The 13821-nt window shown below is 36.2% G+C and overlaps 1 protein-coding gene across 2 annotated transcripts in view; it reads right to left on the bottom strand.

Annotated features, from left to right (window-relative positions):
- Nucleotides 1-13821, bottom strand: part of UHRF2 (ubiquitin like with PHD and ring finger domains 2) — an 80489-nt gene that overhangs the window by 15906 nt on the left and 50762 nt on the right. For both annotated transcript variants that reach the window (XM_040460874.1, XM_040460873.1), the window contains exons 6-9: nucleotides 11094-11280; nucleotides 6728-6851; nucleotides 6326-6433; nucleotides 2764-2868 (exon numbers count right to left, since the gene is read on the bottom strand). In XM_040460874.1, the coding sequence (XP_040316808.1) occupies nucleotides 2764-2868; nucleotides 6326-6433; nucleotides 6728-6851; nucleotides 11094-11280 (524 nt within the window). The remainder of the gene's footprint in view (nucleotides 1-2763; nucleotides 2869-6325; nucleotides 6434-6727; nucleotides 6852-11093; nucleotides 11281-13821) is intronic.

The raw sequence follows: 13821 nt of genomic DNA, 5'->3' as shown, positions 1-13821 counted from the left end.
GGGGGGTTAGGCTAAGATTTTACATGGATTCTTTTTACCCTCACATCAACCCTGTGATGTAAGGTATCATAAAGCCTTATTTTATATATGAGGAAGTTCATTAACTTCCCTAAAGTCACTTAGCTAGTAAGAGATGGCACCAGGACACAAACCCTAATTGTTTAGTTCCAGAATCTGTTCCTATCACTAAGCAAACTACTTCTCAAGACAACTAAAAGGCAGACCAGCTTTGTGGATCCTCATTCCTTAAGTGAGGTCACAAAGGGCACTAAAACTAGCATTTGATTGTCAAGTGACTGGACTAAAATATTAACCAGTTTATCAACAGGTATTCAGTAGTTTCATGTCCATTCATCTGGACAGAACAAAGATCACTGGTTCCATGGATGTTATACTAAATTAAAGGTTTCAAAACAAATCATTTTCTAACCAAAAAAAAAAAAAAAAAAAAAGAGCTTATTCAGGTTTCCTCCACCTATTTCTGTACATATGATCTGCCTATGATAAAAGAGGAAAAGATTGAAAATGCTTATAAAATATATTAACATCTCCAGATACATCTTAGTTGGTGAACTAAGCCTATGTGTTTTAGCCTTAAAATATTCTTACATTATTTAACATTCTTTAACTGCTTAATACACATCATTGAGAGCTCATCAGTACTGTAAATGTTTAATGTTTGATTAGTAACTATATTCAAAAGATGGGGAAAAAGGAAAGTAATAATACCCACCTGAATTCAATTAGCACTCATTTTCAACTTTACATGTTTATGTTTCATATATTTAAGATAATCTGCTATAGACAATACAATTATTTGAATTCTTGTTATGTTCCAAGATTACATAAATTACCTCATTTAACATCAATTATTTTGATATAAAATGGTGATACTATTTTCTCTATTTTACACATGGGGAAACTGAGGTTCACTGGGGTAAAATAATTAGGCAAGTCTCACACACAAATGTGAGACTCCAGATCAAACACAACTGGGTCAATGCTAAAAACATGTTAAAGAGTTTCTACTCTTGGCTTGTTTTCTTACAGAGCCTTAAAAAAAAATAAGTGCCTACTGTAATAAACTCTACAACACCCTTTGTATTTCTGAAAAATACAACTTCAAAATATACATGTTAAAGGAGTACTCAAAGACTTAACTTGAATATTTCCATTTTCAGTTTCCTTTGCCATGCTAATGCAAATGTACTGCCAAATCTGCCAGTCAGAAAAATGGCAAACTTTTCTACCTTTGTCTGAAAGCATACTACATCTTGGCTTCTCCATAGCTACTCTAATTCATCATTATAATATACCATGAAAACAAACCAATGAAACAGAATGGGAGAAAATACATGTAAAGTACACATTTAATGAACAGCAAACCAAATGTGACCCAATTAGAAAAATGGGCAAACGACCTGAAGATATACCACCAAGGACGCTATACACACAGCAAAAAAGCAAATAAATCATGCCTAACATCATCAGCCATTTGGGAACTGTCAACTAAAACCACAATGAGATCTCACTACATACGTATCAGAATGGCTAAAGTAAAATAAAGCAACAACACTGAATGCTGGTAAGAATGCAGAGAAACTGAATCACTTACACACTGATAATAGGAATGTAAAGTAGTATAATCCCTCTGGAAAACAATTTGGCAGCTTCCTAAAAAACTAAATGTTCAACTACCATATAACCCAACAGTACACTTCTGGGCATTCATCACAGAGAAATGAAGAGTTACGTTTATAAAAAACAAAAAACAACAAAAGCCTGTACTCAAACATTTATCACAGTCATCTGTAAAGTCAAAAACTATAACAACCTGAATGTTCTTCAATGAGTGAATGGTTAAACAAACTGTGTTATACCTATATCATGGAATACTACTCAGCAATAAAAAAGGAATAAAATATTAATACATGCCACAATTTGAGAATTATGCTGGGCAAAAAGTACCATTCCCAAAGGTCACATACTGTATGATTCCACTCATAAAAATTATTTATTTATTTTTTTGAGAGAGAGAGAGTGAGAGTATGTAAATGGGGGAGGGGCAGAGGGAGAGTGAGAGAGAATCTTAAGCAGGCTCCATGATCAGTGTGGAGCCCAGCCTCACAACTGTGAGATCATAACCTGAGCCAAAATCAAGAGTCAAACACATAATGGACTGAGACGCCCAGATGACTCCAATTATAAAAATCTTTGAAGCAACAAAATTATAGGAATGGAGAACAGATTAGTGGTTGTCAGGGGTTAGGGATGGGTTGAGGGAGAGCAGATACAGTATGTGTGGTTATCAAAGGGCACAATGAGGGATACTTGTGGTTAAGGGAAATGTTCAGTGACCTAAATGTATCAATATGTCAATATCCTGGTTGTGATACTGTACTACAGTTTTGCAAGATGTTACCATTGGGAGGAAAATGCGTAAAGAGCACAGAGATCTCTGTAGTATTTCTAATGCTACATGTCAATCTGCAATATCCCAAAATAAAAAGTTTAATAAAAAAAGTGAGTTCTGTAAAGTATGTTTTCATTGCAATAATCAGCAACCACATGTATACATAAATCAACACTTGTAAAGATTGAAGACTGTCAATTGACTTTTCTTATAACTTATATAGAAGTGACCACTTCAACATAAAAACTATGCTAAAAAAAGATGGGGTTTTATACACCCTACACAAAACATCTGTATTTTACTGAATGATTAAGAATGGTTCTAAAGAACAAGGTTGTATTATGACTTACTACTTCATCCGCAAATCCACCAGCAAGGACAAGAGAATAAGCCCCATCATTACTTCGACCATGAATTCCACCAACATGGGGCCTATGGACACCTGCTTCGCTCACCTATGAAATAAAGAGAGTCTCAAAATACCTTTGAACAGTTATGTTTACAAAATGCTTTCATATATATTATTGGATCCTAAAACCCTCCAACTAAGAACTGAATGTCACCCAGAGTTCTATCTTTCCTCCCTGACTTTACTTCTTTCTAACTACATATCCCTTAGGTACTAAGCTGATGACTCTTAAAACTGCTCAGATCTAGAATTCCAAGTTTCAAAATAATTGTTAAATAATCATCATTTTATGTCTACCGGTCGTTCCAGCTCAACTTGGGTCAAACAGAATTTGCTATCAGTGGCCCAGATCCCTCCCCACCTTATTTCTTGTCTTTAATTATGGCACTGCTCCCTAGCCACATGAGAAAGGCAAGAGTCATTTTTGCATCATTCTTCTCTATTCTTAAAACACATTTGGTCACAAATACTGCTGATTCAATCTCCTAAATCTCTCAAGTCTTTACTTTTCTACTTCTGCTATAATCTTAGTTTGAGTCATGAATGTCATTAATCCCCCTTTTTCACTGCCTCCAGTTTTTTCCCTTCAAACCCCATTCTACTGATCACAAACAGAAAATACTTTTAAGAACAATTCTGCTTTTAATATTCAACTGCTTAAAATATATTAAATGGTCTTATTGTATACCAAGCCCAAATTAAGTATTACACATTACTCTCTCTCAATCTGGCTCCTATCTGCTTTCCCAGCCTTAACTTTTTTTTTTTTTTTTAAGTAATTTATCGCAACGTTAGCTAACACTGTATACAGTGTAGTCTTGGCTTCAGGATTAGATTCCCGTGATTGATCACTTACATACAACACCCAGTGCTCATCCCAACAAGTGCCCTCCTCAATGCCCATCTCCCATTTTTCCTGCCCCCTCAACCCCCCACCCCATCAACCCTCAGTTTGTTCTCTGTATTGAAGAGTCTTTTATGGTTTGCCTCTATCTCTGTAACTTATTTTTCTTCCCTTCCTCTATGTTCTTCTGTTTCTCAAATTCCACATATGAGTGAAAATCATATCTATTTCTGACTGACTTATTTCACTTAGCATAATACCCTCCAGTTCCATCCATATTGTTGCAAATGGCAAGATTTCATTCTTTTAAATTGCTGAGTAGTATTCTATTGTGTGTGTGTGTATATATATATGTGTATGTGTGTATGTGTGTGTGTGTTTGTTTGTGTGTGTGTATATATATATATACACACACACATACATACACCACATCTTCTTAATCCATTCATTAATTGATTTTGGCTCTTTCCATAATTTGGCTATTGTTGATAGCACTGTTATAAACACTGGGGTACATGTGCCCTTATGAATCAGCACTCTTGTATCCTCAGGATAAATTGCTAGTAGAGCTACTGCTGAGTCGCAGGGTACTTCTATTTTTAATTTTTTGAGGAACCTCCACACTGTTTTCCAGAGTGACTGCACCAGTTTGCATTCCGACCAACAGAGCAAGAAAGTTCCCCTTTCTCTATATCCTTGCCAACATCTGTTGCTGTCTGAGTTGTTAAATTTAGCCACTCTAACTGGTATGAGGTGGTATCTCAATGTGGTTTTGGTTTGTATCTCCCTCATGATGAGTGATGTTGAGCATCTTTCATGTGTCTGTTGGCCACCTGGATGTCTTCTTTGGAAAAGGGTCTATTCATGTCTTCTGCCCATTTCTTCACTGGATTATTTCTTTTTTGGGTGCTGAGTTTGGTAAGTTCTTTATAGATTTTGGATACTAACCCTTTAACTGATGTGTCATTTAAAAATATCTTCTCCCATTCTGCTTGCCTTTTACTTTTGTTGACTGTGTCCCTTGCTGTGTAGAAGCTTTTTATCTTGATGAGGTCTCAACAGTTCATTTTTTGCTTTTATTTCCCTTGCCTCCGGAGACATGTCAAGTAAGAAGTTGCTGTGGCTGAGGTCAAAGAGGTTGCTGCCTGTTTTCTCTTCTAGGATTTTGATGGTTTCCTGTCTCACATTTAGATCTTTCATCCATTTTTAATTTATGTTTGTGTGTGGTGTAAGAAAGTGGTCCAGTTTCATTCTTCTGCATGTTCCCAGCCTTAACTCTTATCTTCTCCAGCTTCTCCTTCATAGAGCAAATGTTTGAACCAAAACTACTCAATGTTACCCAAACATGCTACCCAATTCGTTAGTTTAATCATGCTATTCTACTACTTCAATGGCCTACTGCTTCTCCCCATAGATCTTCAATTTTGGCTCACTAAAACAGCGTTACTTTGTGTTCCTCAAATTCCCTGGATGGTGCACAGTGGGGCAGGGAAAGACACACATTAGAAGCCAGTGAGAAGCTAATAAAAGCCTCAGAACCTGAGTGTAAGCCTTGAAAACACCAGGTACTTCAGAAGATGGGACCACCTGATTCTCAACCTCATCAATCCTGATGACAATAAATCTCTTCTGATTCTTCCCCACTTCCTAAATGGCAAATCCATTCTTCTAACTGTTCAGGCTAACAACTGCAAACGCATCTGAGACAGTATTAATGGGGGCTTTTAAAGTTTGGGAATGAATTAGTGACAGGTATATAAAAAAAGAATGAAGCAAACAAAAACCCAAGACAATTAAAAATATGCTAAGTGTACTTTTTATTGTATTTATATTATATTGTATTTATTTGTAGTATTTTTTACTGTATTTAAAGATTTGAGTCATACTATACAACATGCATATGTATTTAGCCAAAATTGTAATATAACCATTGCAAACATGGGAAGACACACAGTGTGTTAAACTTAATGCTCATCAACCATAGAAAGAAGTTAATAAAACTAAAATACAAAGACAAAAGCAGTATAAACATGCTACTCAGAAATAAGGAGGTAAATCTAGAAGAAACAGCTAAAACTTCAAAGTGGTGGTGCCTGAGAAACAGAAAATGAGGACAAAAAACTTTTAAAATCTCTATAATGATAAAATTACCTTTATAATAAAGAAATTAGAAATGAATACAACAGGAAAAGATGTGACAAGTGATTTTATCATTGGATCACCTGGCACATCCTTTGACCAACAACTTAACATTCATTCCGGAGGATAAGCTACAAACAAAACACCCGGAATGAGCTTTCTTGGACTTCAATAACATTAAATGAGAACTTACCACAAATTTTAAAGAAAGAAACCCCTAATATTTCAAATATTAAATTCTCAGCAAGAAAAATTCTCTAGAAAGTTTAATAATGTTAACTATCATATCTAGAAAACAGTAAAAGTGATTAAAAAAAAGCACAGCTGATGCCTAATTCCATGATGTATGGACCTGTTAAACTATGTGGAAGAGTCTACCCATCCTACAGAGAATCTTTCATTGTAACAACTGAATGCCATGCGATACAACCTAGATTAGCCCACTTATAATCAATAGATACTGACACTGCTACAATTTTTTACAACTTTACCCTTTCAACAAAGTCAATTTAAAACATACCTGAACTCTAAATCTCCATGTTGACCCAACAGGAATCCCAGGAATAGGTCCATAATGATTAGAAGGAACAATAGTACATTCTCTAGTGCGACCAACACAGGCCATCCCCTACAAGTTATAGAACAAGTTGTTTGACAAATTGGTTATGTCAACCCTTAAAGCCAAATCTTAAAGTCAAATAAAATGAGAACAAAACAGAAACCTAACTGCATAATTAATACATAATTTATATGATTTAATTAACACATAATTAAGTTATAGCAAATAAACAATAAAATTATTTAATATTTCTGATACGGCAAATGTAATTTATGTCACTACTACTGTTGGTATCAAACAGTTATAACTTGCATTACAGTTAAAACATTATAGCTAAGAAGGAAAGATGACTTTCTTCCTTACCCTGCCCCAGTCTCTCCGGCTTTCAGTACTAGCTGATGGCATCTTTGCTTTCTTTTTACTCATCTTGAGTCTTTCACCAGCCTTTACAACTTCACTGGAATCAGTTTTACAGGAAGGACAATACCTTTAAAAGAGAAAGGAATTTTAATATACCATATTAAAGCCAATAACAGAATGGCCTTTCTAGGTCAGAAAATGTTTTAAGATGTAATACTTGGTGTATAATATAGATGTTCAGCTGGCATTTTAGTATTAAACTTTTCAAAATATTTATATGGTTAAGGTAGCAGAAAAAAAAACCCTTATCATTCCTTTAAAGAATGTGAAAGATTATAATATCATAGAATCTCAAATTCAGTTCAAAAGCCAGAGCTGTCCAATTCAAATGGCAGCATGTGCTCTGATCTTATCACTAACCTGGAGAATGGAATTTACTCATTTGAAGTTCCTATTATTAAAACAAAAGTAGCAAGAATAGATGATCCTAGACTGTTCAACTATACAACTGATACATCTTCCCATCTAAATTAGTTATTAGAACTCTCCAAGTCAAAACGTATAGTCTATCACAGCAAATATAAAGGATTCAAGGATGCTTGTTTATGTTAATTAGCCTTATGCCTAGCTCTTTTTAATTCCCTATACTTGTTTTTTCTTTAGCCTATTTGTAGTTGGTTACCCAACTATAATTTATATATCATTATAAGCTACCTTAAATCATTTCTAAAGAGCAAAGTATAAATAAATATGTCTATAGAATCAGATGGGGCTATTCCTATGTCAGCAAGAAATGGAAACTTGAGGAATACCCTAACAAAGATCAACTGGCCTCTCCCTGCATTAATTAATCTTAAATGTGCCTATACTTTCCATTTCATAATTATCCATATGGTCTATAGGGAAAAAAAGACACCGATGCCCACCAGTTAATTCTAATTGCCTAATTATGAGATATCTTGTTTAGTACTACAGGAAAGAAAAATGTAAGTCAGTCACTGATTCTGAGAAAATCAGTTAAGTTGTAATATACAGATGCAAAATCAAGGCAAAAATTAAAATGTAGAAGTCAACAGATAATACCAAGTAGAATCCCTTCTAACTGAGAAATCAGGAGGTTTCCCAAAATTAATTTTACCTGATGTGCTAACTTTTAAAACTAATTTTATCAGAGATCTTAGGGGCAAAGCAGGTACTATTTCTGATGAGAAAATGAGTTCAGAGGTGAAATGATTTGGAGACATAGAAAAGATGGTCAAACCTTCATTCCTTCATCAGGTTTGCTCAGAACCTCCTATGTCAGGCACTATTTGATACTGGGGATAAATGTGATCAAAATGTTTGTACAGAGTAGTTAAGGAAAACTAGTACATATAATGAAACAATTTCAGGAAGTGACAAGTTCTATAAAGGAAATACATCAGGGTTATGTGGATGTTAAGACTGATTAAACATGGCACGTATCTTTAGATAGAGTAGTTTCTGAAGTGATATTCCAGCTGAGACCAAAGGAGTCAGTTGGTCTCCTTTGAGAAGAAGCCAGGGAAGGCATTCCGGGCAAAAAGACATTAAGTATAAAAGTCCCGAGGCATAAGAAGGAGTGGTATGCCTTGAAAAACATGAAGGTTGGGAAGCTGAAGTTTAGGTCAACTCTGAACTGCACAGAGATAAGCAATGAGGTTATAGAACAGGCAGGGGTCAGGTCATTGATGGCATGGGCTTAGTTTTATTCTAAGTGCAAAAGGAAGACACTAGGGGGCTTTGAACAGATTCGGACTTAGTAAGATCATTCTGCTGCTATGCGAGAAAGGACACCTGGTAAGCATTGTGAAAGCAAGGACACAAGTTGGGTGTTTATTATACAGTTCAGGGAAGAGATGTTGGTTTGGACTGAAGGGTGAGAGTGGAGAAAGATTATGCAGGACTGACAAGATCTGCTCATGTATAATTGGATGTGGACTATGTAAGGAGGGCAAAGAGAGAATCAAAGATGAAGTTTAGCTTTTAAGCCTGAGCAAGTAGACAGGATGACTGTAGTATTTACTGAGGACTGAGGGAGGAGGAAGGTTTTAGGGGGTATGTTTATGGAAATCAAGATCTCCAGCTGGACTACTTTTGTGATACCTGTCAAGTAAGCAATTGAATGAATACAGGAATACAGAGCCCAGGGAAGATTAGCTATGAAGATATCAAAAATTTAGAACCATTAGCTTCATATTTAAAGTCTCATGATAGGATGAGGTCATCTAGGGAGCAAGCATGAAGAACAAAAAGCAAGTGAATAGTGCTCTGGAAAACTCCAAAATCTGGTAGATATGAGAAAACCAACAAGAGATTAAGAAGGAAAGGCCAGTGGAGTAGGATGAAAATTAGGTCATATGGTATCAGAAAATCTATAAAGACAGAGAGCTGGTAAGTATAAGTAAGAGAGGGCTTAGACAGGACCAATGGATTTGGCAACACGGAATGTGTCTGTGAGCCTAACTTAAACAAATATAGTGGAGTTGTGAGAAGGAAAGTCCAATTGGAGAGCTGAAGTATGAACAGGAGGAGAGGAAATGGAAATTACCAATGCAGACAGTTCTTGAGAAGCTTTGCCATAAAGGAAGCAAAGAAATGGGATCAAGGGAAGGGTGTGTGTGTGACTGAATAGATTATAGGATACTGAGAATAACCCAGCAATGGCAATCTGGGAGAGGAATTCACCATAGGAATGAAGTTCCTGAAAAGGCAAAGGGATACAGAACTGTGAGAGCAGACAGAAGGGTTCGCATTTTAGAGAAGCAGGAGCATACTGTCCACAGAAACAAAAGGGAAGAAAAATATATGAGATTTTAGAGGAAATATGTTTACAGACGGTAAAATTCAGGCTGTGACCACGCAAGGCAGAGGAAGGGGGTGAAAGGAAGAAGTTACATCCCTTCCCTCCACCCACCCTTACAGCCTCTGTGGTAATACAGTAACAACCCTCCCAACAGATGGGGATAGGCCAAAGGGAAGAAAACAATCTATTCTTTACAGTAACACCAGCTACTCAATTGTAATGTTATTACAAGCACACTTCATTTTATTGCACTTTGCAGATACTGTGTGGTTTTTTGTTTATTTTTTACAAACTGAAGCTTTGTGGCAACACCGCATCAAGCAAGTCTATTGGTGTGATTTTTCCAATAGCATTTGCTCACTTTCTGTCTCTGTGTCACATTTGGGTAATTCTCACAATATTTCAAACTTTTTCAATATTATTATGTTGCCAGGGTGATCTGTGATCAATGATTAAGACCTGCTGAAAACTCAGATGATGGCTAGCATTTTTAGCAATAAAGTATTTTGCACACTTAATAGGCTACAGCATCATGTGTAAACATAAATTTTATATGCACTGAGAAACAAAAAAGCTCATCTGACTTGCCTTATTGTGATATTTACTTTACCAGACTCTTTTGGAACCTGTACTATCTCTGAGGAATGCCCGTACTTCTGAGTATGTCATTCCTTAACTTAACCCTCCACGCCAGCAATAGTCCAAAGCTTAAGAAGAAAAAACTTATTATGACATGAAAAAGTTCATTATTACTTTGAGCGTGTTCTTCCCAGTCTCTTTTCTAATGATTTTGTTTTGTAGCTAAGACTACTTAGCAGAGATTTTGGCTGGTATATTTAACCTTAGTGCCTGGTTCCACTTATTAACCTCATAGGATTAAATACAATAATCCATGTAAAACACTTTGTTAGCATCTAGCATATATTAAGCACTTAAATAACTATTAAGTACTATAACAGGCACATCTAAAATAGCTGAGGGATAGAGAGGCCACCCAAAAAGGCTTCCCAGATGGAATCACAGTTAAGTGAAAACCTGAAGGATAAATATCCTAAAGTTAAGCAAAGATGAATAGATTTCAAAGAGAAAATGTGTCAAGTATAAAAACCCAGAGGAGAGAAAGAACTAGACTTACTTAAGGAGCTAAAAGATATTTAATCTGGCTAGACTGTAGAGTATTTGGGAAAATGAAGAGGAAAATGGTAAGAAATGCACCTGGAGAAATCAACTAAAAAAATATTGTGCAAGGCCTTGCACGGCAACATAAAACCTGAGAAGCAAAGGAATTAACACAATCAGATTTGCATTTTTGAAAGAACACAGACTCCATATTAGAGGAAGGACTACAAGGATTAAAAACAGCTAGAGACTGGTTCACAAGCTGTGATAATAATCAAAGTTATCAATGCCAATAAACCACTGGCTATAAAATTTTAAGTGCTTTAATACACATTACATATCTTAAGAAATCTTTTTGTGGTTTAAATACATATTTCACATTCAGTTCTTAACACAGTAATAACAAAAAAACCCTGATAATCATACCAGTATTCCTCTTCAGGGACCTTATCCAAAGGTGGATTCAGGCAGTAAATATGATAGGCCATGTTACATTCATCACATAGAAGCTGCATGTTGGGTTCCTGTTTCCCACCACATATATGACAGGAGCAAGAACGGCACTTCTTACTTGGATCTCCACCACAAATATCACACTCAGGATCATTTTTCCCTAGTAAGAACAAAATTATAACAAGCTCAGTCTTAAAATAATTTTTATTATCTATGAATCTTATAAAGAAAAACGCATGAAAATAGATAGCATACAGCTTTTCTTAATGAACAGAAAAAAATCACAAAGAATAATCAAGTGTGGGACTTTAAGAATAAATGCCTGAGCTTCATTCTATACTTACCAAAATTACAGGGATAAAGCACAGGCACAGCGGGCATCACTACCTGCAACCATGGGGATAATGTATACTTTTGCCTTAAAAATTTGTATTGGCTAGCTGGAAGTTCCCCAAATGTCCAGGGGCAATACAGTGAACTCACCAGGGCATCATAAGGTATCTTTAACTTTCAAGGAAAGACCATGAGGGAAGGGGAGGGGAAAAAATAGTTACAAACAGAGAGGGAGGGAGGCAAACCACAAGAGACTCTTAAATATAGAGAACAAACTGAGGGTGGATGGGGTGGGGGAGTAGGGGAGAGGGGAAAATGGGTGATGGGCATGGAGAAGGGCACTTGTTGGGATGTGCACTGGGTGTTGTATGTAAGCCAATTTGACAATGATATTCATAATAAAAAAATAAATTTCAAGGGAATACTACATTCTGTTAAAGTCGTTTGGATCTAACTACTTAATAAGTGGGACTATTAAATACCATGTACTCTGCAGACCCAAACCTTTCCTTGAATATGCTAAAGTAGGAAGGGGAGGGCTGTTAAGAGTTAGCAAGCCCATTCTGGTTCTCATTCAAGTTATGCCCCCAACATACTTTTTAACATAATAGAAATAGCATTTCTTTATTTGTCTTTAAAATTTATTTGAAAAAGAGAGCACATGCACGCATGAGCCAGGGAAGGGCAGAGGGAGAGGGAGAGAGAATCCCAAGCAGGCTCCATAATCAGCGTAGAGCTGATGTTACAAATGTTGAGATCATAACCTGAGTCAAAATCAAGAGTTGGACGTTTAACCGACTAAAACACCCAGGCACCCCTAGAAATAGCATTTCTAATCCAGTTGATTTTTTATCTTGTCAATTGGTTCAGAACTCTGGCAACCTACTAAAATCCAAACACCTTCTACCCAACTGTTCCCTTGAAATTTTAAAATATACAGTGTATATACTAAAAAATCTTTATGTTCACAATACCAAAAATTAAAATGTCAAGAGAAATGGTTGGGAAGATTTTATGAAAACTAAGGTAAATTTATATAAAATTCAAAAAGGACTACAGAATTTTTTTTTAATGTTTATTAATCTTTGAGAGAGAGAGAGAGAGAGAGAGAGAGAGAAAGAGAGAACACAAGTGAGGGCAGAAGAGAGAGGACAGAGGATCTGAAAGCAAGCTCCATGCTGAGAGCAGCCAGCTTGATGCAGGGCTTAAATTCACGAAACCTGTGAGATCACGACCTGAGCCACCCGGGCACCCACTGCAGAACTTTGCAGATGAATTATGTAGATAGAGGAAGAGGTCTAGGATGATATACATAGTTTGACTGATTACTTCTTGGGAGTTCTATTTTTAAATTAATATTGTTTTATATTTTGAATTTCTGACAAATGTACACAACATATTTGTGAGGAAATTTACCATATCAGAACTGATCTAGCAATATAAGGGAATTGGGAAGCCATATCTGAAAAATAAGAGAGGGGGAAGAGAAAAGGCACTGATTTCAGCACTATCTTTCTAACTGGTGACTGCCTTATTTTATTTTATTTTATTTTATTTTATTTTATTTTATTTTTGAGAGAGAGAGAGAGTGCAAGTGAAGGAAGTGGAGGAAGGGAGGGAGGGAGGGAGGGAGGGGGAGAGAGAGAGAGGGAAAGAGAAAGAGGGAGGGAGGGAGAGAGAATGAATCTTAAACAGGCTTCACAATATGGGGCTCAATCTCATGACCCTGAGAATCATGATATGAGCTGAAATCAAGAGTCGATTTCGACTCTATTGTTGCTAATGAATGGCAGATTACAATTTTGTTTTACTTTCACTAACGGAGCTATGACAACATACAAGTAATGGATGCATGACAGACCTAAAAACATGCCTTTGGCATGCTTAGATTTTTGGTATGAAAAGTGATATGATCAGTGGCAGTCTGGCTGTGGCTCTGAAATGATTTCTTCACATACAAGTTGTAGCTATAATGTGAGTAGCATTAGGCAGAGAAGAGCTATATGGAAAATGAGAGGGAACAGAATACATGCAGAGGTACTGAGAACAGAAAGATGACAAAAACCTTATCTATCTTGGTTTTGCACTGTTTTACTGAGAATGACTAAGTTATATTAAAGAGGTTTACTCAAATTACTCAAGTTACCTGTAATCCTAGGATATAACCACACAAGTACCCCTACAGAGTACACCTAAAGGTTCTTTAAAAAAAAAAAAATTTTTTATGTGTATTTATTTTTGAAAGACAGACAGACAGACAGACCATGACAAGGGAGGGGCCAGAGAGGGAGAGACAGAATCTGAAGCAGCTCCAGCTGTCAGCACAGAGCCTGACAGAGTACTCCTAAAGGTTCTTTTTTTTTTTTTT

This window comes from Herpailurus yagouaroundi, unplaced genomic scaffold (genome assembly GCF_014898765.1).
Source record: "Herpailurus yagouaroundi ecotype Mexico unplaced genomic scaffold, PumYag 252, whole genome shotgun sequence".
NCBI classification, from domain to species: Eukaryota; Metazoa; Chordata; class Mammalia; order Carnivora; family Felidae; genus Herpailurus; species Herpailurus yagouaroundi.
This window is presented reverse-complemented; position numbering and strand designations above follow the sequence as displayed.